General features: G+C 46.7%; 4 protein-coding genes across 6 annotated transcripts; 2 read left to right on the forward strand and 2 right to left on the reverse strand.

The window, feature by feature from the left end:
• The first annotated feature begins 2,539 nt into the window (after positions 1–2,539).
• Positions 2,540–4,947, forward strand: c21h8orf74 (chromosome 21 C8orf74 homolog). Its single transcript, XM_062447143.1, has 5 exons — positions 2,540–2,609; positions 3,429–3,618; positions 3,801–4,024; positions 4,282–4,437; positions 4,553–4,947. The coding sequence occupies exons 1-5, from the start codon at positions 2,562–2,564 to the stop codon at positions 4,775–4,777; spliced, it is 843 nt and encodes a 280-aa protein (XP_062303127.1). The 5' UTR covers positions 2,540–2,561; the 3' UTR covers positions 4,778–4,947.
• A 64-nt stretch (positions 4,948–5,011) lies between these two features.
• Positions 5,012–8,943, reverse strand: LOC134007574 (L-threonine 3-dehydrogenase, mitochondrial-like). Of its 2 annotated transcripts, XM_062447140.1 has the most exons (9): positions 8,718–8,943; positions 8,130–8,308; positions 7,909–7,951; positions 7,728–7,798; positions 7,491–7,640; positions 7,231–7,403; positions 7,033–7,123; positions 6,583–6,852; positions 5,012–6,375 (listed from the first exon to the last, which is right to left on the reverse strand). In XM_062447140.1, the coding sequence occupies exons 2-9, from the start codon at positions 8,305–8,307 to the stop codon at positions 6,236–6,238; spliced, it is 1,116 nt and encodes a 371-aa protein (XP_062303124.1). In that variant the 5' UTR covers position 8,308; positions 8,718–8,943; the 3' UTR covers positions 5,012–6,235. The 2 variants fall into 2 exon arrangements, with proteins under 2 accessions (XP_062303124.1, XP_062303126.1); XM_062447142.1 differs by lacking the exon at positions 8,718–8,943 and having other exon boundaries at positions 7,909–8,043; positions 8,130–8,267.
• Positions 8,944–10,046: 1,103 nt separating this feature from the next.
• On the forward strand, positions 10,047–21,151 carry xkr6a (XK, Kell blood group complex subunit-related family, member 6a). Its single transcript, XM_062446553.1, has 4 exons — positions 10,047–11,105; positions 14,052–14,248; positions 14,966–15,383; positions 15,559–21,151. Exons 1-4 carry the CDS (start codon positions 10,528–10,530, stop codon positions 16,061–16,063), a joined length of 1,698 nt encoding a protein of 565 aa, XP_062302537.1. The 5' UTR covers positions 10,047–10,527; the 3' UTR covers positions 16,064–21,151.
• On the reverse strand, positions 21,143–26,329 carry enpp4 (ectonucleotide pyrophosphatase/phosphodiesterase 4). Of its 2 annotated transcripts, XR_009928024.1 has the most exons (9): positions 26,172–26,329; positions 25,400–25,663; positions 24,883–25,176; positions 24,668–24,772; positions 24,218–24,416; positions 23,900–24,070; positions 23,548–23,817; positions 21,823–23,004; positions 21,143–21,780 (listed from the first exon to the last, which is right to left on the reverse strand). XR_009928024.1 is itself a non-coding variant. In XM_062446555.1 (8 exons), the coding sequence occupies exons 2-8, from the start codon at positions 25,646–25,648 to the stop codon at positions 22,904–22,906; spliced, it is 1,389 nt and encodes a 462-aa protein (XP_062302539.1). In that variant the 5' UTR covers positions 25,649–25,663; positions 26,172–26,329; the 3' UTR covers positions 21,143–22,903. The 2 variants fall into 2 exon arrangements, 1 of the variants encoding a protein (XP_062302539.1); XM_062446555.1 differs by having other exon boundaries at positions 21,143–23,004.
• Positions 26,330–26,475: the final 146 nt, after the last annotated feature.

Here is a 26,475-nt window from a genome sequence, read left to right on the forward strand (position 1 = left end):
ATAGTAAATATTTGACCATTAATTTTTTGACATTTTAGGGGACGCTGAGCTTCCCTTGCAGTCTTAAAGAAATCGCCACTGTAGTGGAGGGGTTATGACTGGGGTTATTACCCAGTCGAGGTGTCCTGAGGAGATGGACAGTACAGTACACCTGATCATTGGACCTGCCAGGTGAAAAGCTCTATTTTGATTGCATGGCTGTTAGAGATTAACTTCTTAGAAGTGAGAGCACAGCCTGGACTGTGACACACACACACACACACACACACATACACACACACACAGTGCAGTGATTAGAAAAAACAGATTATCCAGTTGGAGAAGGGCAGTCCTAGAAAGATTACAAAATGACAGACATACAAACAAACACAAACACACACACTGGATCTGTGAAGGGTCTAACCAGTAGTCTGCATCAGGGGCTCGCTAGCTGGACCTGATATGCAATATGGATGGGGGAGAGTGAGGGAGAGAAAAAGAAAGAGATAAGTGAGGGACAGAGAGAGAGAGAGAGGCTGAGAGAGAGAGAGGCTGAGAGAGAGAGAGAGGCTGAGAGAGAGAGAGAGGCTGAGAGAGAGAGAGAGAGGCTGAGAGAGAGAGAGGCTGAGAGAGAGAGAGAGGCTGAGAGGTTGATTGAGCCCCCTGGTGGCTGGAGCTGGTGCTGCGTGTATGAAAGACCAGGTGATGCTGAGGAGTACTAACCCACCTTCTTCTCAAGCCTTGTCACCTGACAAACAGAACACGTGGTAAAACATGTCCTTCAACCCAGATACTGGGGGAGCTACATCTGGTGTGGTGCTTCTCAGAGAGCTGCCTGATCTGATGTCATGAAGGTTAGGACACTGTGCGTCTACACAAGGATTGTGAACAGCCAAACCGAGCAACATGAAAATTAGGATGTTTAATTCCATCACTTGCCAACATCTACCTACCAGAACTTCCAGTCTGGACCTGAAGGAAGCCCCCTAGCTTGGAGTACAGTAGTGGAGAACCGGGCAGGAAGAGAGTTGGGGTCAGCTATTGAGATATTTACATGCAAAGGAAAAAATCTCAAAGATTCTCACATTACGACATAAAAAGTACAGGGATGCAATGGTGTATGTTCTACCAGCTTTGGGAGTAGACACATGCTCCACTAGTTACGAGACAGGACTTCAGAGAGATGAGGGAGACAGACAGAGAGAGAGAGAGAGAGAGAGAGAGAGAGAGAGAGAGAGAGAGAGAGAGAGAGAGAGAGAGAGAGAGAGAGAGAGAGAGAGAGAGAGAGAGAGAGAGAGAAGAAGGGAGAGATAAATGTGTAGGTGGGTCCCTGGGCACTCTAGGCACTAAGAAATAAAGGAGTATGACAGCCTTTCGATTTCCTATTATGACAGAAACTAGACAGCCAAACCTCCCAATGGAGGCCTCAGAAGACCACTGAGAAGTGAAACACAGGGAGGTTTACGGGTACAGACTCCACCAGTGACTATATATCAGAGCAGTTATACTGCTCTGTTGCTCCTTCATCTGCATCTAAAATCATGTAAGGTACTAAAAATAGGTGTCCCCTCTTCCCACTCTGCCTTGCTGTCTCCCTGACCCTCATCACTTAAACTGAGCCGTGACTCACCAAATTCAGAGATCTTACATGTAAACAACTGGACCAGGGCCTGGTTTTAACACACACACAAACACACTCACGCACACACACACCTTGCAGCACCCCACTTATCTATCTCCCAAAGCTCTGGTAACATAGCAGGTTGTTCAGCACAGCTTACCGTAATTGAAGCATTTCCCGGCAAAACACCACCTTCTAATCTCCAGAAATTTCTATCGGGATTATTTAAAAATATATATGTTTAATCCTGATGAGAGGTGTGTATTCCAGACCCCTAGCCCACCTCAGTCCTTCAATAGGTATATTAGTGCTCCAGCTAGAATCCTTGAACCGCACATGCGATTAACTAATTTCTGGGTCAGTTATCCGAGAGAGCGTGGGGACAGCCTATCTGCTCCTTGATATCTTTCAATTAATGTTAAGCACAAAACCGGGAATTGTCCGTTGCATTGTTCTCATCGCTCGTTTCATTTCTCAAACTAATTATTATCCACGCGCTTGTGGAAGAGAGGAGACGTGGGGGAGGAAGAGGGGGATTCGTGAGAAAGAGGATTAGCCTAGACATGCCTGAGCCATCTGTGTTGATAGGGAATTAACAAAATCTACTGTGCCTTACTGCAGACGCACACACTCAGGGTCAGACTTTACAAACAGGCAATTTAGGAATTTTTTATTACAAACCGTGCGTGTATAGGCTTAATGTTTTATTGTCTTAGCCTATTATAGCCTACAATAGATCTTCCACGTGAGAGAAATTCTCAACTCACACTATGTTGATGTAGGGATGGCGGACTAATTATTACAGCAAATAGGCCAACAAGTAATTTTTGTACCGTATTCTGTACCAGGCTTTTGAAAAGTCTGAAGCTGACGTCACCAGTCACACCTGTCACTTGCACTTTGGTTACCCCTAGCAACGAAAGCTCCCCTGTCCCCACGTAGAAAGCCCTGGACAACTGCAATGGCTGCCTTATCAGAGTCTGAAATGGGAAATATAACGATACTTCAGGTATCTGAATAACGGAGATGAGTACAGTAGGAAAGAATGTAAAAGTGGTCAAGCTATAGGTAATAAAACATCAAATACCTCAGGAGCAGAGTTAGCTAAAAGGGGAATAACTTAGAACGGGCAACACAACACACAGTAGAGCTAGCTCATTAGCCTACTAGTACGACAATGCAGCGGCGTATACAATTAGCACACTTGGGCAGGATTATAACCGTGAAAATCCGCAACGTAAATTTGAACTGGCAGACTATCCGACGGTGAGTTTGCGTGTTTTCCCACGTGACTCTGACTGATCAAGCAACAAGTTAACCGACTTAACAAACTACAGACATCAAACAGCTTGAATCATTGTGTTTTCTTTACAAAAATCTATTAAATATTAGCATACTCTCATGGAGCCAGCAATCAAAAAGCAAACCGGTATCTTACCGTATGTGGCCCTGCAACCTGGCAGTCCGCCCATCAATCGCAGACTAGTGCATTTCGCACAGCCGTGCTCACGAGTCTGCGCTCCACACATTCCACATATACTTATGATAACATGTTTTCATTTGATAAAAACACTGAAACATTGCATTAATAACGATATCATTGGCCGTTCGACGTATGAATACAAAGACAAATAGGTAAAGTAGCCTATTAGTATGAGGGGACGTTTAGGAAATAATTCAGACTGTCCTTACACATGAAACGTTCACACATATTCATACTACTGTAACTCAAACCCTTTATTTTATAATTATTTCCTACAGACCCTTATATCTTCAAACATTACGTGTAATTGATGATGATGATGATGTTTGTGTTGTAATGGATCAGAGAGAAGAGGGCCTCTTTCGGCTAAGCCGCCACTTCTCATGGACGGAGTTCTCCGGCGACGAGACTCAGGTGCTTGCCCATCAGCAGTTTGTTTATGAAACCACCATGTTTGCTGCCGGGAGAGGTCTCTGTTGGTCTGAGGTGACATCAGTGGCCAGAATGTCCAAAGACATCTTCCCTGAGCTCAAAGGTCAGTTTCGGAAGAGCCATGCAGCAAGTGGTTCCTTACAAGGTTAAAACCTATCTACAGTACAAGTCTTGTATTATTTCACACTGCACAGTCTGGGTGCAATGCACTGCATCTAACTCACTAATTGATTTAAGACTGACAAATGAGGTCAAATTTGGGAGCCAATCTTTTTTTGTCTACAGATTTGGACCCATCTAGAATAGTGTCCCTGATCAGGGGAAGGTTGTTGGAATATTTTCCCCGTCTCAACGCCTTCCATCACGCAACACTTTTCCACTTCCTCTCTGAAACCTGCGTCACTAGGCAACGGCTAATACAGGCTGTGGTGGGCGGAGCTGGCAACCTGTCAGTCGTTCAGAAACAGCTGGAGGTCCAGGTACCCCCCCTACCCTTACCCCTAAATCAGGTAGGGTGTACTCTGAACGGTTATTCTCTGTAAAGAAAGTGTTCATTCATTCAAGTGTATTCATTTGTTTTTCCTATTTCGAATTAACTACCTGCTTTAACTACTAATTGCCAAGTACCCAACTACCTACCTTCTACAGTAGCCTACCTAACCTCCTTCCTAGTACATCATTATCTAACCACCTCCCCAGTACTTAACTAGTCTCCTTCTACCTCCCTACATTCCTAGTGTCTAACTACTGTCTTCCTAACTACCAGGGCACCGATGTGGATTATTGGGAGCACAAGCGTGCACATTCACATCTGGCCGCCATCGAGAAACTGAAGGAAGAGGAGCTGGAGCATCTTAGAAAGGGGTCAGAGGTCATTCTGGAAGAGCTGGACATCCCTCAGGAGGGGAAACTGGACAAAGATGTAAATACACACACACACACACCTCCCTGCTGTCAGTGGGCTTACTGCTGCCCTTTTAGAGTACCCCTGAAGTGGTGCTGTGCTGCCGCATAAACCTGCTGTGTTGTCTCTCCAGGCTGTGATGGAGCTGGTGCGAAGTGCTGTGAGGGCCAGGGGAGAGCTGCTGCTGGGGAGACTGTTGAGAGAAAGCAGCCTGGTCTATGACCTGCTGGAGCTCAAACTGCAACACACCACTCTGGCCACCAGGGGGATCCCACACACATGTCATGCTGCCGGCAGCGCTGGCCTCGCAGGCAGTGGGACTGGCCCTGCACACACAGCCAAGGCCAAGAAGAAGTGAGAGCTGTCTGGGAGTGGAGCAGGACCTGTTCTGTTGGAGGAAGCCTGGGTCACATACTAGAGACAACATACTGACTAAAGCATAACACACTGTTCAATGATAGTGTTAATTTTCATATTATTTTAACCCCCCCCCAAAAAAAAAATGCGTATTAACATTGATATGTATGCAAGTACATTATGTCCATACCATTTAATGCCTTTTTGTTATAGATAGAAATAGAAACAAGTAAGCTACACAAATTCTAATATTTAATTTAAAAAAGTATATTTTGGTTTGACAAACAATTACATAAATAACTGCAGTACTTGTTTCAATTCAAGATCCATTCATTATTGGACTGTGGAGTGTCTAGCTTGCCCGATATTGGGTGAATACTGAAAGCTTTAGTATTATGGGATCCAAGAGATAAGTAGCATTTCAATACAATAATTTAACACTCAGAACTCCATAAGCTACATTCCGAACACACCAGAGAAGAAACTTAGCACTTGTTTCACAATTATACACTCTGTAACAAACTCCAACAACAAAAAAACAGAATAAATAAGTTAAACATCAAAAAACAGAACAGACCTTAAAAAAAAAACTTCCTTCAATCTATGGCTCTAGTATCATTCCGATATATATATAGCCTAAAATATACATTTACAGTAGTGTCCAAAATCCTGAGACCACTAGTCAAGATATTTCTATATTGCAGTTGTTTTGAATGTTATTAAAATGTGTATCAGCGTCATTTTAAGGGGAAAAGTTGAATCTTTGCCAAACTTTTCCTTAATATATTGGTATTTCCCCTTTTTGCTTTAATGACAGTGCGCATGGACTCCTGGGAAACCTGATGACCCATGCTGAGTGTATATTGTATATTATATTCAACCTATGTATGTCTAACACGTGCCATCCCAGATAAAATGCATCCTTCGGATAACATCAGTACAGCAAACTAGTGGACACTGACATCAGGCCACTACGGTTTAAGCACCGTAGCGCGTGCTATGGATACAGCACCCCGTAGCTGTGGTTACAGCACCCATAGCTTTGGTTATAAAAAAGCATCCTCATGGTTCGTGGGAGTTGTGAGTACAACTGTACAGTACAGGACTACCTGGACGACTGTAAAATCACTGAAAAGGCAAGCAGAACTCGTCAGGAACGCCAGCCAGCTGCTGGGTATCTGACATGACGCCTTAACAGGAGTGTCTAAAAAAAAAACTATGCTTGCAAATCTAGAAACAGAAATATTCGTCAATTCTAACATACTCAGAAACCAAGCCCGTGGGTTAGGCTATGTAAGCAAATTTATCGTAACAATAAAGTAGCTTATGTTTCTTTTAGAAAGAGATTTGGTTCTATTGTTTGTCTCGTGGCCCTTTGGGTTGAAACACACTTTACTCTATATCTGCGGCAACAACCAGGAAGTCCGTTTAAGGTCTGGGAGCGAGACCTGGGCCGGCCTTAGTAGGCGCGTGCCAGCCGGTTGCCAGGGGTGATGTGAGTGAGCATCGTCTGGACGAGTTCCGGAAGGTCGTATTCATGCTTCCAACCCCAGTCCCGCCGTGCCGCGCTGTCGTCAAACGCCATTGGCCAGCTGTCCGCTAGGGGTTGGGAGTGGAGAACGCTAGGTAAACATCTTTAAACTATGAAGCCTCGGATCTCGCGAGAACGGACACTGCACTAGCATTCACGGCCAACGGGCGCTGCACTATATCAGACAAATATAGGTATACCTAATGTAGGTAGAGTTACTGTAATTAGTATAGAAACAATGACATAACACCATTCACATCCGGCACACCCCTCACCTATAGCCTGTCTGACAGGGTCCACGTTGTACGTGACCCTCAACTCAGGCAGCACCTTCTGCATCTCCACAGCCAGCTCGTGGGGAGTGAAGCTCATGGCGTTGATGTTGTAGGTGCGAGAGCCCAGGGCCTCGTCGGGGGCCTCCAGCACCTCCAGCGTGGCCCTCAGGCAGTCGTCGATGTACATCATGGGCAGCCTGGTGTCGCTGCGCAGGTTACACTCAAACCTACCGCTCTTCACAGCCGCGTGGAAGATCTGGACAGCGTAATCTTGGAGGATGAGGAGGGGGGGGTTACGGGAAAGAGTGAGGAAGAATGGCGGGTTATTACGTTGATAGTAAAGTGACTTTGGACTTAGGGAGAGACAGATGGAGGTTCCCTCATTTACGTAACAGAGGAGGGGTGTCAGTGTGTGTGGGGGGGGAGGTTGTGGCCAGGGTGGGATCTCACCCGTCGTGCCCCCACCAGGCTGGGAGTCAGCAGAGATGATCCCTGGGTATCTGAGACAACGGAAGTCCAGCCCATACCTGTGGTGGTAGTACTGACAGAGAAACCCGGGGGATCAAGTGGAGGTGTGTATGTGTATATTGTTTGGCTGATTGTGTGTGTGTGTCTTGTATGTTTGTGTTGTTAGTGTGTGTGTATTACCTCTCCCATCAGCTCAGCGTGGACTTTGGAGACACCATATATGGTGCGAGGTCTCTGCACACACAGCTCAGGGGTGGGGTCCCTAGGTGAGGAGGGCCCGAAGGCTCCGATAGTGCTGGGGACAAACACACGAAGACCATGTTCTGCTGATATGTCTAATATGTTATGGAAACCTACGGAAAGAGGGAAAGAGTTAGTGAGTGTGTGTGTGTGTGTGTGTGTGTGTATGTACTCCTCAGACACCCAATTCCACACCGTACCTGTGATGTTGACCTGTCTAGCCAGGCTTACGTTGTCCTCTCCCACAGCAGACAACACAGCAGAGTAGTGGACCAACCAGCTGATGTTGTTGTTAACCACAATCTCCCTCAGGTTCTTACAGTCCAGGATGTCAGAGTAGATAAACGGACCTGCGGAACGCAGTGCGTGTCCTAAGTCTGCACAGACTCACTGCATCGTTGGTACTCTTGACAAGTCAGGAGGCATAATGTACATACCACTGTGGTAGACATCATTGGGCGGCATTCTGATGTCTGACAGAATCACATTGTTTTCCCCAAATCGTCTCCTAAAAGAACCAGAGGTATAAGAAAAATCGAAATGTCCCTCCATATTGCAACTTACAAATAAAGGTTGGGCAATTTTAGCGAATCAGAAGAGGTTATGCAAATTCCCTACCGCAGCATCTTGGCAAGCCCCACCCCCAGCTGGCCCAGCCCCCCTAGAACACACAGGGTAGAGCGATGTTGTCATGGACACCCCATCTAGCTGTTGCCATGGAAACCCTGCATGAAACCAGTGCTGGCAACCAAACTATCAGAGGATGCAGGGCAAGACTCTTGACAATACTCTTTATTGTTATGATAATTTTTACAATAAACGATTGGAAAGTTGCTTACCTGTTATGAGGACTTTGGGGTGTTCTTTCTCCGTTAATGACGAGGAGTGAATGCCAGCCACGGGACTGACTTGAGACAGGGGGGAAATGATGCTACGCACTGTTTTTAGCGGCCTGATGATGCTGTTCCTTGCCGGTAACGCACATCGTGACACACCACTCAACCCGGCCACAATCATCCTAGTACAAAATACATAACTAATGATACACACTCATGTAAACGCCTTATTTGTCTACCGCACTAGCGCTATAAGAAGATCAGCTAACGTCGACTCGCTAGCGCGTCCTATCTAGTTGCAAGAGAAATTATCCACAGAACATTATCCACAGAAAATCTTACCAGGCCAGCTCATGCTAGCAAGCTAGCTAATTTGTTCCCGTACTTGTCGCTTAAGACACGTAATCTAGTTAAGTGTCTGTATAGTACAAAACACTCTGGTTTGACTAAAGTTGTATAGCCTTGTCGGATACTTTTCAAACGTATAAAACTAATGAGTTAAAAGTGGCTTGCAAGTCATGACTTTGGCGTAACTACAGCCATGCACAGGCTAACGTTAGCGTACTAGTCTGTACACAGTAAAGTACTCACCCTTGGCTTGATGACAGCTACTGTATGCTGAACTGATCAAATAGTTTATAGCTAGAGTACTACGTTAAAGTTGGCAATATTCTCTATATCCCAGCGATTTATCTCAACAGGAGAGTGTCGGGGCCTTAATGTAAGGCTCACAACTTTTTACTTGGGTAATCCTGAATTGTGATTGAGCTAGCTACCTAGCTAGTGACTGTGTTCCGCGTTGCCTCGCGCTATTCCAGCAAGGAGGAGCTCGTGTTTACTTGGAAGATGTCGCTTTCTGATTGGGTGATGACCCAGATTGGATTTAATGCCAGGTGCACAATGATAACAAAATACAGAAAAACTTGAAATTTGTATTTATTCTATCCAGAACTAAGACACGATTGGCATCCAAATGATTCCCAATCCCCAATTATTACGTTTTTCTAGTTTGAGCCTATGTTGTAGGCCTACGGACCCCATTCAGTCTCTCTCTCTCTCTCTCTCTCTCTCTCTCTCTCTCTCTCTCTCTCTCTCTCTCTCTCTCTCTCTCTCTCTCTCTCTCTCTCTCTCTCATATCCTATCCCTTGACGGCTCAAAGACTGATTCTCCCACTCTTTCCTTCAGCCACAGTGATGCTGCAATGGTAGTCATGACAACAGAGTCTAATCCAGTGGACTCTGGGAGAAAAAGGAACGGATTGAGCAAAAGAAGATGAAGAAGAAGAGAGAAAGGGGGGGGGGGTATAGAAGAAAAGGGGGTTAAGGAGGAACAGATGTGTCAATGGAGAAATCAACCAGCATCTCCTTCCATTCCCTTGTCGCCAGTTTATGGAACCAAACACACACACATGCACTACCCCCTTGGCACGTCTCTAACATGCTCTGGATGATTAGGTTGGCTGAGCTGTGGTTGGGGGTATTGGTGGGGGGTTAAAGCCCTTCTTCAATCAATGGCTGCAGTGCTCCATCTTTGGAACCAAATGTCTGAATGCAGGCTTCACACGCAACTCGAGACAAAGTCTGAATCACGATCTCGTGCACGTCATGCCATCGGCATACTCTGCTCATCTCATTATCATTATCATCATCATCATCATCATCATCATCATCTTTCTCTCTCTCTCTCTCTCTCTCTCTCTCTCTCTCTCTCTCTCTCTCTCTCTCTCTCTCTGACTCTCTCTTTCCCCCCCCTCTCTCTCTCTTTCCAGAATGACTCTTTCGAATGTAGGCCTATGACTGTAGTCGCGTGTGTACGTCCGCGCGCACGCCCGTGCAGATGTGGATGCTGTGAGTCAAGTCTAACCATAGGGGGCAGAATGTGTTTGTGACTTAACTGAGCACACCATAGATGGCTCGAGCTGCGGAAAGGATCGGACAGCGGTGCTTGTGCCCAGTTTGCAACCAGAGTGAATGGACGGAATGATGCGTGCGTGAAGCTTTTCTTGCTTCACCGGGAACATATAGCTGGACGGGGAACGCAGGTGCCAAAATGCCACAGACAGTTTGAGATGCAAAATTAATTGGGTGTCCGGACACACATCTCACGACTGGAGATGCATTACGTCATAACCCACCGTCGCCCTAGATGACCGTGCGCGTAGAAAGGCAGGGGATGCGGGGCTGGTGTAGAACGGATTCCGCTGCAACTCGCGGGCGTCCGGTGCCGGTGGAGGTGGAGTGGGAGCCGCCGTCGTGCGGCCGCTGGGTCTGATGGCTCCACGCGCCCCGGGAGAGACAGAGACACAGTCACCGCGGCAAGAGAGGGACAGGTATTTGGGAAGTGACGCATCCGCCACTTTCTGGGAAGAAGAACGGTGTGTGTTTTGGATAGGAAAGGGAACATGGCCGCGCAGTCCGACGGAAGCACAGGGGTTATATGTGGGTTTGCGCAGCTCTATGAAGGGGACGCGGAAGAGCCTTTGGACTCGGCAGCAATTCACATTTGCCAATGCTGCCGAACCTCTTCCTGCTACTGGGGCTGTCGCTCCGCGTGTTTGGGGTCCCTGCTCGGAGGTAGCCCGCCGGGGGTTGGGGGGCCCGGGGTCAGGGAGACGCACTGTCCGCCTCACGAGCGCCTGTGGCTGGACTGCCTGTGGATTATCCTCGCTCTGGTGGTGTTCTTCTGGGACGTTGGCACAGACTTGTTTCTCGCGGCGGACTATTATTCGAGACAGGACTATCTGTGGTTCGGTCTTACACTGTTCTTCGTGCTCGTGCCGTCTGTGCTGGTCCAGATTTTGAGTTTCAGATGGTTTGTTCAGGATTACACGGGGGGAGGACTCGGGGCGGTTGAGGGGCTAACAAAACGAGGGTCTGCAGGACTGGCTACGGTCTATCCCGGGAGAGACCGGGTCAAGCTGGCATCGGTGTGGCTGTGGCAGGCCACCATACACATATTGCAGCTGGGGCAGGTGTGGAGGTAAGGACATCTCTCTTTCTCCCTCTCTCTCTTAATATTGCTGTTTAGCTTTCTCGTTCTCAGACACACAAGCGCACATACACGCATATACATTGTTCGGGGTTAAGTGGTTAAAAGAACTGCTCGTCCGCTCGATGTTGCTGGAGCTGAAAACTGTCTCATGCTGACAGGCAGGATGGGGGAGGGAGGGTGATTGGGTTGTGTGTGTATGTGTGTGTGTGTGTGTGTGTGGGGTGTGTGTGTGTGTGTGTGTGTGTGTGTGTGTGTGTGTGTGTGTGTGTGTGTGTGAAAATGGGGGACAAACCTTTTCTTCTTGCTGTCTTTCATACAACCATCCTGATTGTGTGACTCAGAGATAGTGTTCACAAAGTGAATTTTTGGGGGTTGGCTGAGGAGCTGTCCATGGTCCTGAATGGCTAGTTCTGTTAGTCAAGGTGGGAGTCAGGACAGTACACGTGACTGTGTGTGAGCGTGAATTTGTGTGTGAGAGGGAGAGAGCATGTAAGTGTCAGGTGGCTGAGCGGTGAGGGAATTGGGCTAGTAATCCGAAGGTTGCCAGTTCGATTCCCGGTCATGCCAACTGACGTTGTGTCCTTGGGCAAGGCACTTCACCCTACTTGCCTCGGGGGGAATGTCCCTGTACTTACTGTAAGTCGCTCTGGATAAGAGCGTCTGCTAAATGACTAAATGTAAATGTAAATGTAAGTGTGTGTGAGTGAGTGAGTGAGTGAGTGAGAGAGAGAGCGTGTGTATGTGTAGTATGTGTTCTCACTGGAAAAACGGTGTCACGGCTCACACTGAGAACCACAGCATGCACAGGGAGTACAAAAAGAAAAGCATCTGTGCTCCTGGCAACTCTCTCTCTCTGTCTCTCTCTCTTGCTCTCTCTCTCCCCTTCTCTGTCTCTCTCTCTCCCCCCCCCCCCCCCCTCTCTCTCTCTCTCTCTCTCTCTCTCTCTCTCTCTCTCTCTCTCTCTCTCTCTCTCTCTCTCTCTCTCTTTCACACACACATACACATGGATACACACTATTATGTCATATTTGGATGGAGCGGAGGTGATAATTGTGATAATTTGTGTTAGGCGTGATTGGCTGGGTTCTCTGTGTGTATGTGCATGTTTGAGCGTGTGTGTTTGTATGGGTGGGTGGGCCACTTAGTGAGCTTCACAAGACAGGCAGTACATTACCCTTCCCTTCAGGTATTTATTGATCTAACAATTCTGGATGAGTGAAAGCCGAAAGCTATGATGGAAACATCACCCATCATAACACGTGCAGATCAGGGGTGTAGTCATGACTACACATCAGCTGTCCAAAAGAGGCCAGGAGTATGTTGCGGTTGATTTGTGTTCCAAATTTTTCTTACACACACACACAGACACACACAAACACACACTTGCAGTCTGTCTCTCCACCCCCTTCTTGTCTCCTTCTTCTCTCCCTCCCCCACTCTCTTTTTCTCAAATGATTCTTTAATGGTGTCCGTGTGCCTAAGGGAAAAGAGAAATGGACTGAAGAGTGTGTGTGTGTGTGTGTTTGAGTGTGTTTGTGTGAATGTGTTTGTGTGAGAGTGTGCTTGAGTGTGAGCGTGTTTGTGTGAACAGGATTGTGTGTGAGCGTGCTTGCTTGCAGCATATGTTTCTGCTAGTGAGATAGGGGCTGATAGGACTGTGGTTTTTGAATAAGGATTACTTACTCTCTTGCATAGCAAGTTACATCTGTGTGTGTGTCTCTCTCTTTCTCCCTTGCCCTGTCTCTCTCTCCTCTCTCCCCTTCTCTGTCTGTCTCTCTGCTAAAACCACATCCTATCATCCCCAGCTGTCCTTGTAGGTTGGTTTAGGTCTACTCTCTGCTGGGTTTGTGTGTCATGTTTGTAGGGTTAAATACCCCCCCCCCCTCCCAACATGAGTCACTGAATGGACTCTCCCTCTAATGGGGGTTGTTTAGAATGGTACAGTCTGATTGAGATAGATAGATCAGTGTGAGATGGAGGGAGGGGGAGAGACTGGAATAGTGAAAAAAGAGCTTGCACATACACAATACGAGTAAAAGGGGGAGGGGAACAGGGTGGGAGGGAGGGATAGATAGAGGGAGGGAGGGATGGAGAAGGAGAGGGAGGAAGGGGAAGAACAGAGATGCAGTAGTTACAGTGTACAAGAGCCCTATGACAGCAGTCGACATGCAGTAGTTACAGTACTATATACGTATACGAGAGCTCTCTCTGGTGTTGTCCACATCTTGATGACCAGACAGAGATACGTATCATTATCCCCCTGGTCAGAAAAGAGTGCACTAATACACATCTAGTCCATCTGCTCCTGCATCACTAGCTTGGTGTTTTTCAGCTTTTACTTACTAAATGTTTGTGCGTGCGTGTGTGTTTTCGCATGTGTTATGCTGCCATCTGGACTGTATCATAAGAGCTAATTTCATATGACATAAATAATTCACACCCCACTTAGAAACACACACAAACACACACACACAGTCAACAGACTCAGCTCAGGGCACTCTGTAACAGATATTATTCATGCAACACATGATGCATATGCACACACACACATACACAATTCAGCAGTTTTCTCCTCCAGTAGTATGAACAGACCACCTTCCACTCAGTCTCACAATACTGTCGCCTCCCGTCTCCACACTCGTTTACTTCCCAGGTGGCATGCCACACCTTGATTTAGCTGGTCATCAATGCCTCCAGGCCCAGGCGAGTCTGACCTGGAACAATACAGGTGGTCAGATGGCTGAACGGTTAGGGAATGGGGCTATTAATCAGTAGGGTTGCCGGTTCGATTTCTGGCCGTGCTAAATGACGTTGTGTCCCTGGGCAAGGCACTGCACCCTACTTGCCTCGGGGGAATGTCCTTGTACGTACTGTAAGTCGCTCTGGATAAGAGCGTCTGCTAAAATGACTAAATGTAAACCTCTGAACCCTCAGGTACATCCGGACACTGTACCTGGGGATCCAGTCCCGGAGGCAGCGGCAGCACCAGCGGCGCTGGTACTGGGCCATGATGTTCGAGTACGCAGACGTGAACATGCTGCGTCTGCTGGAGACCTTCCTGGAGAGCGCCCCTCAGCTGGTGCTGCAGCTGTGCATCATGATACAGGAGAACAAGGCAGAGACGCTGCAGTGTGGGTTAACACACGCATGATGTACACTCACACACACTCATACTGTACACACACACTCATACTGTACACACACACTCATACTGTACACACACACACATACTGTACCCACACACTCATACTGTACACACACACTCATACTGTACACACACACACACATACTGTACACACACACACATACTGTACACACACACTCATACTGTACACACACACACACACATACTGTACACACACACACGCACTCATACTGTACACACACACTCATACTGTACACACACACTTACACACATGCATACATACATGGTCATGCACGTACACACACACTCACAAACACACACATGCACACCTATGTTTGTAAAAGCAGATATATACGTAGTATAACGTAAATGCTATGCATGCAGGCACATTCACCCTCCCCATACAAGCACATACACACTCATTCATACAGTACACACAGTATGTACAAGCGAAAAAATAACACGCACACACAATGTGGACCTCCCACAGAACTCAATCATTAAATTCACACAACCACACATCGACTGACCTCCCCCTGGCGTTTGTGTATGTGCGTGGATTCTTGTGTGTATTCTTGTGTGTACGTGTGTGTGCCTGTGTACCTATGTGTGTGTGTACGCGTGTGTATATACCTGAATGGGTGTTTATGTATGTGATTGTGTGTGTGTGTGTGTGTGTGTGCGTACGCATGTGTGTGTGCAGGTGTGTCATCTCTGGGCTCCCTGCTGTCTCTGGCCTGGGTGCTGGCCTCCTACCACAAGCTCCTGCGTGACTCCAGGGACGACCAGCGCAGCATGAGCTACCGGGGCGCCCTCCTCCACCTGTGCTGGCGCCTCTTCACCATCTCCTCCCGCGTGCTCTCCCTCGCCCTCTTCGCCTCGCTCTTCCACCTCTACTTCGGCATCTTCGTGGTGCTGCACTGGTGCGCCATGGCCTTCTGGGTGATCCACGGGGGCACAGACTTCTGCATGTCCAAGTGGGAGGAGGTGCTGTTCAACATGGTGGTGGGCGTGGTGTACGTCTTCTGCTGGTTCAACGTGAAGGAAGGGAGGACGCGCTACAGGATGGTGGTGTACTACTCGGTGGTGCTGGCTGAGAACACCATCCTGACCGGCCTGTGGTATGTACTGAGCTGGAGCCTCCATCTGCTGGGTCGGTCTGATCTGTGTGTGGAAGACGAATGTGTATGACAGCTGTGTTTGTGTGAGTAGGTTCTCGGTGTGTGTATGACAGGTGTGTGTGTGTGCCAGGTGTGTGTGTTCCAGGTGTGTCTAACAGGTATGTGTGTGTCCCAGGTATGCATACAGGGACCCTGCGGCGACAGATTCCTACGCCGTCCAGGCGCTGTGCGGCGTTTACCTGACCTTCGCAGGGGGTGTGGCCGTCATGCTCATCTACTACGGCTTCCTCCACCCCGCCCACGCCCACATCCACCCCAGCCCCGCCTCCTCCTGCTGCGCCCAGCTGCTCTGGGGGCTGCCCCTGCCCCCCTCCGCGCCCCCCTCCGCCCCCCCCACCCCGGCTCACCTGGCCAAGTCCCAGACTGAGGACAACGTGGCGGAAACCTGCCTCCCGGTGTTCCAGGTGCGCTCCTCACCCCCCGCCTCCAGGCCCGAAGGGCCCCTCATCAAGATAGACATGCCCAGGAAGCGCTATCCGGCCTGGGATGCCCACTACGTGGACAGGCGCCTGAGGAGGACCATCAACATCCTGCAGTACATTACCCCCGCAGCAGTGGGCATTCGTTACAGAGACGGGCCCCTGCTCTATGAACTACTGCAGTACGAGTCCTCCCTCTGACACAAACACACACGTGGAACACATACACTGACACATACTCACTTGTGTAACACATACACTGACACATACTCATACTCATAACACACACACACACACTTGTGTAACACATACAATGACACACACACACACACATACAAACCCATACTCACTCTGACCTCTGACCTCACTCTGGCCATGACTCAGCGTGCTTCTACAAAGAGATGTCTTCAATCTCTCCTTTTCTCTTTTTAAATCTATTTATCTCTCCCTGATCTTCCTCATCTTAATTTCTTTCCGCACTCCCCTGTGAAAAAAATGGAGTGTGAGTTTCCTCCCAGTGAGGACAGCATGTCATTGCTTACACCTCACCTTATTCACCAGTTTAGATCACTACAAAAAAGATTACATTTAAGAAAAAATCTATTTGATACAAACGTTAGGTGGAACACTGTCTCTAGTTTAGCCGAGTGGGAGTGTATATATTTTCTATGTACAGATGATGTTTTTGTACTTGTGTGTTGTGACTGGACTGGGTTGTGTCTGTAGTAGAGTCTCTGTTGTTTTGTTTGTCTGTTTGGGAGGTTGACCAATCACAGCTGCGTATGCTGGGACCATCTGGTTTCTCACGTTTTCATGTGGCTGCAAATGTTGGTGATGGAAAGAAAGAAAGAGATATCAGGGCATAGAGAAGTACGAATGGAAAAAAGAGAAAATGGAGTCAAAGAGAATGTAGACAGAAAGTCACACAGTGGTCCCCCTGCTTGCTGTAGGTGGTAATGCAAGTTCACAAAGTTGCTCCACTCAATGGGTTTGTTGCAGGAACGAATCCTCTCAATACAGTAGAATCAAGGCTGTACTTTATTTCAAAGCAGTTGTTCTCAAGTTCCAAGTGAAGCACAATTCTCCTTCTGCTGTAGTGAGGTCATATGTTAGATACTGTCAGAGGATCCACTGAGAAAGCACAGAGACACAGGGACAGGATTGAACAGTTACTGTAAGTAGTATAAGACCATCCAATTCAAATACGTTCCCATGGTCTAATGTGTGTGTGTAGGTGTGTGTGTTTGTATTTGTGTGAATGTGTGTGTGTGTGTATTGGAGAGATATTCTCCCACAAGTCCCTGCTGTGACTAGACAGAATTCGGGGAGTTTTAGTTAGCTATCTATCATACGCGAGAAGTAGCACAATTTATTTGCTGGAATAAATTTGGTCTAATCAGTGCCAAGTTTAGAGTAACACTCGCAATGCATGATTCCCCTGGAGAGGGGAGAATCATTATGTTAGGTGAACAAAACAGATGCGATGCAGTATGACTAACACATCAGTTTTTAACATACTGTCACCTCTACTCTGAGTTTAGGTATTCACTATTATTGTTATTTGTATTCTTATTTGCTTCGATCTGACCAATTGTGTTCCAGTATAGTCCTATAGGCTTCCCCCGCAAACCCTGAATCCTCCCACCCCCGTTCCTTCTCACCAATCAAAGAAGCAATTTCGCCAAGAACCAATCAAATGGAGATCACACCTCCCACACACTCCCACACACACACAAACACACACACACACACACACACACACACACACACAGACACACAAACAGTGACAGTAGATTCATGGGTATCCCATTAGTTTGGTGGGAAACAGAAGATACTTCACAAATAGTGAACTTCCAATGGTGCAAAAACACACTACAGGCCCACACAAACGGGTCAGTAGTCAACATACTTGGAATTCATATGGTGCAATAAGAACAACTTGCCTCTGGTCTTTAGATCTCTATGGTGCAGCCTGGGTGCTGCCTGCTGTACTGACAGACTCAGTCTCACAGAGCTCCACCCAGGTGTTTGGACAGGCTGCTTGTTCTGCTCGCAGACTGGAAGCTATGCAAGTCCAAAACAGGGGGACATGCTAACAGACACTAAATGCACATACACACCTTAATAGTATACTAGTGACACACACACACACAAGTAGCTCGCACACAAAAGAAGCACACACAGAGATGAAGCGTGCGCAAACAAGAAGCACACACATACAAGGCACACTCAAGCATAAATTAGACCTAGAAGACACTGTAGTGTTCTCCCCGGAGACAGGACAGGCCAGTCTTCATCAGAGCTCACCCATGCTGTCTATTCTTCACCTTCCTGAATTTGGGAACAATATTCACATGGTGCTATGGGCGGGCGTTTAAGAAAGATGGTTTTTAGGATTGTGTTGAAAATTGTGGTTATTTGACATGTATACTGCCAAATATGCACCATGCTGACGGTTCTTCTGAACAAAAGGAACATCCAAACTGTTATGGAATTTTGGAATATTATGCTTCAAAGCACGGTCTGAGTTGAGCTCAAACGGTGTTGCTTTACAGTTATGTAATGATCTGTGTGTGTATGTATGTACTGTATGTATGTTTGTATGTATGTATGTACTGTATGTATGTATGTACGTGTTTGTGTGTGTATTATACATACTATTAGCATGTGGGAAGGTGTGAAAAGATAAATGTTAATGTTAAAATCAAATATGTAGAACTACATTTAATGAGGGTGTATTGAAATAAATGTACAATATTAACTCGGACCCCTAACCCTTGACCCCTTACCCCTTCACCTCAAGGTGCTCCAGCCAGTCCAAGCAGAGGCCAGAATACTGTCTCAACGCCATGCAAGGCTACAGTCACACTGTATTGACCCCTTCAGTATACTGTAAACACAATATTGTACAGCTATGAATTCACAACTATGCAAGCGCAGTAGAATTAGTGCTGAGGAGTTGGTCAGTGCTGGACCTGGATGGATCTGCCAAACTGTTTGCCGCCTCACATTTGTTCTTTTTCTGTTGTTCTCAAGAGCACACAGTGTGAAGTACAAAATAACGGAAAATTGCAATTGATATTCCTGCCAGGATTTTGTTTGGTTTGACCTCTTTGTTAGTTATATTTTTCAACTGTACATTTTGTTTTCTAAATTGTTTTGCTCACTGTGACATTTTATTTTGTACGATATTTTGGTTTGTTTGTTATATGTCATCAATCTTTTTCATATAGATATAGATGTACATATTTGTTCCGCTTTTTCCCGTCTGTGTGGCCTGCTGTCCTGTGTCATGGTGGTGTTAAGCAGGCAGCAGCAGAAGGCCCTAGAGAGAGCTCCGCTTTGCTCAGACAAACACCCATCTGGGTGGATGAAAATAGGATTTGATTCTGAATGTTAAAATCCTTCGTTCACGTTTATGTTTTTGTTTCTTTATAGTATCTGGAATGTTTAAATATCAGGGTTTGTTGACGAATGTGAATCTTGCAGCACTGAAGGGTGTGTGTGTGTGTGTGTGTGTGGGTGTGTGCGTGTGTGAGAAATCACACACGGAGAAACAGTAAACGTAATTGTTTAGCCAAAGTTTCAAGCGCTTGGTCCTGAGGCTTGGCGGTGTTGTTGCAGGTTACCAGATATTATCTAGTTTTGTAGATCTGGAGGCAAATCGCCCCACTCTGTGGACAAAGCTGTCGAATTGATCAGTCACTATAAGCACAGTACAGGGTCAAACTAACCCCATATGGATGTATTTTAGGCGTATTATAATATACATAAAAAGCTATGTTTTTATTTTGTCAAGAATAATATTTTTTTTCTACTATTGATGTGTTTGCTGTTTCATGATTCCACTGCTTGAAAAAGTAGCTTTAGACATTTTGATGTGAAATGTAACTTATTTTGTCTTTTCTTGTGATTGGCATTTGGGCTGTGAATACCTTTTCTGGTAGTCTTGTTCTGTTGATTCACTTAGATGGGTTTGCTTAGGTGGGATCTCTCTGATATAATAAATAAATGTTCCTATATTCTTCAGAATGTTATAACAGAATAAGATTACTGTTCGGAGAATGTGTTTCGTAGAAGTCTGTGCCATTGTGATGTCCATGATTATAAGCACACTGGTATTTAGCACATACAACTGCTCAAATATGCTTTCACAACGCCAGGGAAGTTAGCCAGACAATATAACTGACCCATAGTAAAAACTACATCCAGTGTGACTGCAGTGGAGTGAATGTAGTAAAGGACACATTGTACATTAAACATTGACAACGTATAACATATTATAGAATCATGATATAACATTGCATAACAAATTCCCAAGAGGGACAAGTTATCTTGCTAATGAGTTTTAAATTATTTGGCTAACTTCCCATGATGCAGTTAATTGAAACCATGATGACTCATCGGCCGAATCCTCACTCATTCCATTGTAGTGTTGGCTTTGACCTTCTGACCCGGTTCAAATTCTTGAAACATGAAACTCTCCTTTTTTCCACTTTAAAAAAATCCCTGAGCTGCCAAGGCTGGATGGGACAAGGCTGTGCAGTTTCCTCCTGTCCAATCATGTGACCTCAGACAGGTAACCTCCAGGAGGGAGGGAGGAAAGGGGCAAGTCAAAAGAGGCCTCAATCTCTCTCTCTCTCTTTGTGTAACTTCGTGGTTTGGAATCTGATCCTCCATTCCCATTGGACAATTCTGAATGTACCAGACGCACCAGAACCAATTGGGGAGGAGTGACACTCTTTGCATCCTACGTTTGTCTGTCCTGTGTGTATCCAAGTACAAGACCAGGCCTCTGGAGAGTGTGACGAGATGATAAAATCACACCTGATGCCAATTTTGGGAGATGTGCTATTTTTGTTGTTTACCTCCTGAAAAAGACTATTTATCTGTGACAGTAAACAAAAATACCAGAGAATACAGATATTACAACAGAGATTCTTATTTATTATATATATTAACAGATATTATAAAACATGTACAGTTTAATCTGTTTAAAAGACACAAATGTGAGTATTAATTTCAATTTTATATATTTCCATTTTAATACATTGTAACGTGGTAACCAAGATGAAAATATATATTAAAAAAACAATATAAACAATTTTACAACACGTTTACGAAGTGATTTTCTTCAGCCTGTGTTATAGGATGTATTGTATTAGTACTGTACTATTATTATTATATGTATATTAGGATGAAATGATGAAGGCTGTATCCTTACTAAGGATGTGAGAACTGACCTTGTCAAAAAATAACCACATGACATAAAAACAAGCCTGAAGTCTATTTCATATTTATTCAATCATTGTGTTATCTTTCAATTATGGTGTCATATTGTGATGTTTGACACATAGGAAAACACACACCAGATGACTAATGCCTGTTCAGAATCAACCCAGAGGAAGATGGCAGACCAGGTTTTGCATAGTAACAGGACACCCCTGTGATTCAACATGTATGAATATGCTGGCACAGAGAACCAGAACAGGCAGCCAATGTACCATCCCACAAGACTCCCCCGCTACACTCTGAGTAAGGTGCCGTATTTTGAACTGGAATATTGTGCATAATAGGGCCATAAAAAAGCTGGATGGCAGACAATAGATGGTCACAGACGGGCTTCTTTGGCGTACACACACACACACACACACTTACTTAACCATTGCATTACAAACAAGGCAGCCAAAAACACCAGTCACGTGATGAGAGAAGCTCACAGCAATCAATGGAAAATACTGCCTCCATTTAGAGTATCTAACAACTCTCTTGATAACAGTACCCAGAGCTCACGCAATCTGACAAATACTAAAACCCCCAGTTCTGTTTGGAAAACCATTAACACTAATAGAAACTTCAACAACAGTAAAGAATACCCATTAAAGGCCAACCACCCACAAACACGCTGTATTAATATACTGGTAGAAGATACATTACTGGCGTCCTTAATCTGGACAGACAGTATAGATGTTCAATTAACCATAAACATCTGCTCATTTTCCTTTAATGAACTCTCACTAGACAGTTGTTGCATATTCGTAACAATACAATTGAGTCTGGCAACTGTATCTTGATAGTTTTAATAAGTTATTCTGTAGGGAGTAGGGATGGCCAAATAAAGGGTTAGCAATATTTTCTTAGTTTAACCCCCCCCCCCCTCTGACTAGGACTCAGGAGAACAGTCGGGAAACCTGGCTCCATCTTGTGATAAAACTCAGAAACACAAGGAACATTATTTGCCAAAACAAACAATCCAAAGAAGGATAAACATTAGACCCTAGACATTATGAACCTACCTCAGATCTCTGAGCAAAAATGTCTGGATACTAAATAATAGACCTCAAAAACCTACTGGTATGTGTACATTCAATATTATCAATAGTTTTCAACAACGAAAGCAGTAACTATTCAACCCAAATAAATAGCCTCACAAGAACAATTAAATGAAAGCACAAATGGAAGAATTTTGATGTCACATCATTACATCAACAGAAATAAAAGAACATACATACATATACATTTTATCTGGAGTGCATCTCCTAATCATATCATTTTAAATGGCTTTTCTTCAGTAGCATATTCAAGTAATTCAGATGTCTGGTTGGAGGCAAAGTGAGTACCTTCTAGATTGACTCCACATTAAAAGACCCCCCCCAAGCACACACACACACACACACACACACACACACACACACACACACACACACACACACACACCCCTCCCTCCACGCATGCAGTAACATACACACACACACTTTTTAAAGTGTAGTCTGCAGCAGGACAGTAACATCAAAGTAGACCATTGTTGCCAAGACTACAGTTGCTAAGACTACCTGTACAGTGCCTACTGAAACAATCCACAGCAGCTCTTAGTTACTGATCAGTCTGGCATACCAGGCTGCCTCTCAGCTCCTCGTGTACATTCCCTTTGCTGAAAACACAACTCTGGGTTCAGGAGGGCAGGGAAGACTGCTGATTAGCTGTTGGGAGCAGAAGGAGATGGGGGATGGAGGGGGGGATGGGGGATGGATGCCCCTCCGGCTACCCCAACAGAGGGTCGTCGTCTTCATCGTCGTCATCCAGCTGGATGCGCTGGAAGGGCCGAGATGCGGAAGGACGCGGCTTGATGAACTGGAACAGACCTGGAGAGGACAGATTCAACACGGAGGACGAAGGAATACATAAATAAATAAATAATAAATCATGTGGCTTGAAAACACACATGCAGCAGCACTGCAGCGTAATAAGCTGGAGCTGATGGAGGTGATGGAGGAGGGGTGGGGGGGCAGGGTGGAGATGATGGAGGAGGTGTGGGTGGGCAGGGTGGAGCTGATGGAGGAGGTGTGGATGGGAAGGGTGGAGCTGATGGAGGTGTGGGTGGGCAGGGTGGAGGTGATGGAGGGGTGGGTGGGCAGGGTGGAGCTGATGGAGGGGTGGGTGGGCAGGGTGGAGGTGATGGAGGAGGTGTGGGTGGGCAGGGTGGAGCTGATGGAGGAGGTGTGGATGGGCAGGGTGGAGGTGATGGAGGAGGTGTGGGTGGGCAGGGTGGAGCTGATGGAGGAGGTGTGGATGGGCAGGGTGGAGGTGATGGAGGTGTGGGTGGATGGGAAGGGTGGAGGTGATGGAGGTGTGGGTGGATGGGCAGGGTGGAGGTGATGGAGGTGTGGGTGGGTGGGTTGACTCACCAGTCAAGGTGGTGAGCAGCAGCAGGACTCCCACAACGATCCCGATAACCATGATCAGAGACGAGCAGCTCTCCCCAGCCAGCAGGCAGCGGGCCTGGGCTAGGGAGCCGTTGTTGGGCCCTGGGGGGATGGAGAGTAGGTGGCACACCAGAGGGTACACGTCCACGCTCTGTAACATAGGGAGACTGTAACCGCTACGGAAGCCCGGTCCTACAGCCGCCAGGAACGGGTGCATGCTGGGAAGTGTGTTGTCATAGCCATGGTCACCCACTAAAAGAACACAGGAGATAGAGGGTTAAGAAAATGTTTGTGTGCGCGTGTGTGTGTCTGTGCGCACGTGTGTGCGCCTTACATCTTGGTAGCTCTCCTTGCTGGACGATGGTCCAGCCTTCGTCTGCAACCAATATGATTGGCTGGATATGTTTGTTGTTCCTGTAGTGCAGCTTATCAGGGATGGCTTCCTTTCGGTAGGCGGTCATGTGGGGGTGGCATTTCTTCAGCAGGGAGAAGACAACTCCTGTGTCTAGACACACATACATGTACACAAGCATGCACAGACGTATATTTTTCCCCCTCAACAAGAGCATTTTTCATCACCCATATTCTTACTCAAGCCTTACTGAATTAAGTGGGAAGTGTGTGGGTGTGTGTGTGTGTGTGTGTGTCTCACCAGCTGTGGGTATGAGAGCGGCCACGGGCGTTAGGTCCACCAGAGTGTAGTTGTCTGGGTGGAGACAGGAGTTCAGGCGTATGATGCGTTCGGGGGAACACTGGGCCATGCCGTGGTCACTGGTCACAATCAGGTTGATCCGACCCCACAAGCCCGTGCTGTTCAGCTCTGACATCAGAAGACCCACATTCTCATCCACCTGCGGGTGAACACAGCAGACAGGTATGTGTGCGTGACAGACAGGTATGTGTGCTTGACAGACAGGTAAGTGCGTGCCGCCGACAGGTGTGCACGCCAACGACAGGTGTGCACGCCACAGACAGGTGTGCGTTCCACAGACAGGTGTGCGCGCCACAGGCAGGTGTGCACGCCACAGACAGGTGTGCGTTCCACAGACAGGTGTGCGCGCCACAGGCAGGTGTGCGCGCCACAGACAGGTGTGCAGTGTACCTGTTTCAGGGCGTGGGCCATGGCGGTGGTGTTGTCAGGGCCGTACTTGTGTCCTGTCCCATCAGGCTCCTCCCAGTAGAGGGCCGCAAACGACACTCCTTTCTCCTGGACGACAGATGGGATGGAGGGATGGGTAACAGAGACCCAGACACGTAGACATAACGCAAGGCTGTGGTTGCAGCCGAAACAGCAAGATACATCACACCAGTGCTGACCTTCTCATCACCTAGCAACCACTTGACAACAAGGCCCAGGCGTTGCTGAAAGGTCATGGTAGAAGTGTAGTTCTGGAAGTGTGTGGCAGTGCGGTTTCTGATATGTACGTCACAACCAGGCCACATCATCGCCGCCGTCGACAACCCGTAATCCAGCGCGTGGAGCCAGATGGGCTCCGCTTGATTCCACCAGAACGGGTCGCTATCCTGGGAGGGGCTGAATTTCTTGTGGGTCGCCGGGTCATACATGCTGCTGGCCAGAATCCCATGGGACTCCGCATACAGCCCTGTCACCTGGTGGGGTTGGGGTCACGGGGGGTGAAAGGTGACTATTTTGATGGTTGCAGGATAGGGGTGAAAGGGTATAGATGCTGGGCATACTATACAGGTTGGGGGGGGGGGGGGGGTCTTAGGAGTGAAAGGTTAACGATGACCTGTATAAGGGTTGGGGGATTTAGGGGTGAAAAGGTACAGATGACCTTCATAATAGTTGGGGGATTTAGAGTTGAAAGGTTACCAGACTGTAGTGATTGGGGAAGGTCTTGGTGGTGAAAACATTGGTGAGCTGTTCCACTAGGACACCCTGGGAGTAGAGTTTCTCCAGGTTAGGGAGGGAGAATCTCTTGAGGTAGTCGGCTCGGAAGCCATCAAACGACACCAGAAGCACCGGGGGAGGGGTAGTGCTGTTAACATCAGTTCCTGTCTGCGGCACAGCAGCCAATGAGGAGCAGCCACAAAGGAAGCCCAGCAGGAACCAGAGCAACATCCTGAAAGTGAGACACTGACAGATGAAAGTGTGTGAGAGAGAGAGAAAGGGAGAGATCAAGATCACATTCGGATAACTTTTTAAACTGTTTTCTTTTCTTTTTTTTGCTTCCAGTTACTATGTCCCGACCTCTCTCCCTCCAAATGTAATTTCCTAGTTTACTTTTCAATTTGTCTAAGCTTAAGAAGTCAGCGAGAAGAGAGAGACCATTGAGGTTTAAAGAGAACCGTGAAATTGGAGTAATCTATATTCGATTAGGTAGCGTCGCAGCTCTGGAAGATCTACAAGATCAGGAAATGACAACTCACTCACTCTCACTGTGGAGGCTACACAATACACACGGAAACATTACGGTCACCTGAGAAGCATGACGATAACCGTTAAATAAATTGATCGTAACGTTTGATAACATAGATAAATGGAGTTGCTTCCTTGACTAACGACGTGACATAGCTCTATAGGTCGCTAGCTACAGCTACCTCAACAACAGATTGCTGGCTAGATTAACTGTACGACTACTCACCGTCTCAACCAATCCTATTAACTTGCATTTGGTGGCCAATATAAGATATCTTTACAGTAACTTTCTAGCTTGAAAGTTACTTGAAAGTCACACTGGCTAGCAATATCATGCAAATGAAGCAGACAACGTCCGCAGTCTTGAAACTTCCTCAAAATAGATGCGCATCAGTTTTTTTTATGTTGAGAATGCTAATAGACGGCTTCGACACCCAATGAGAAAACAAAACAAAAACACACCCACAGCAAAAAGCTTTAGGATTGGTTTAGCCTAATGTACTCAGCCTCCTGAGAGTCTGACAAGACAA

This window comes from Osmerus eperlanus, chromosome 21 (assembly GCF_963692335.1).
Source record: "Osmerus eperlanus chromosome 21, fOsmEpe2.1, whole genome shotgun sequence".
Classification (NCBI taxonomy): Eukaryota; Metazoa; Chordata; class Actinopteri; order Osmeriformes; family Osmeridae; genus Osmerus; species Osmerus eperlanus.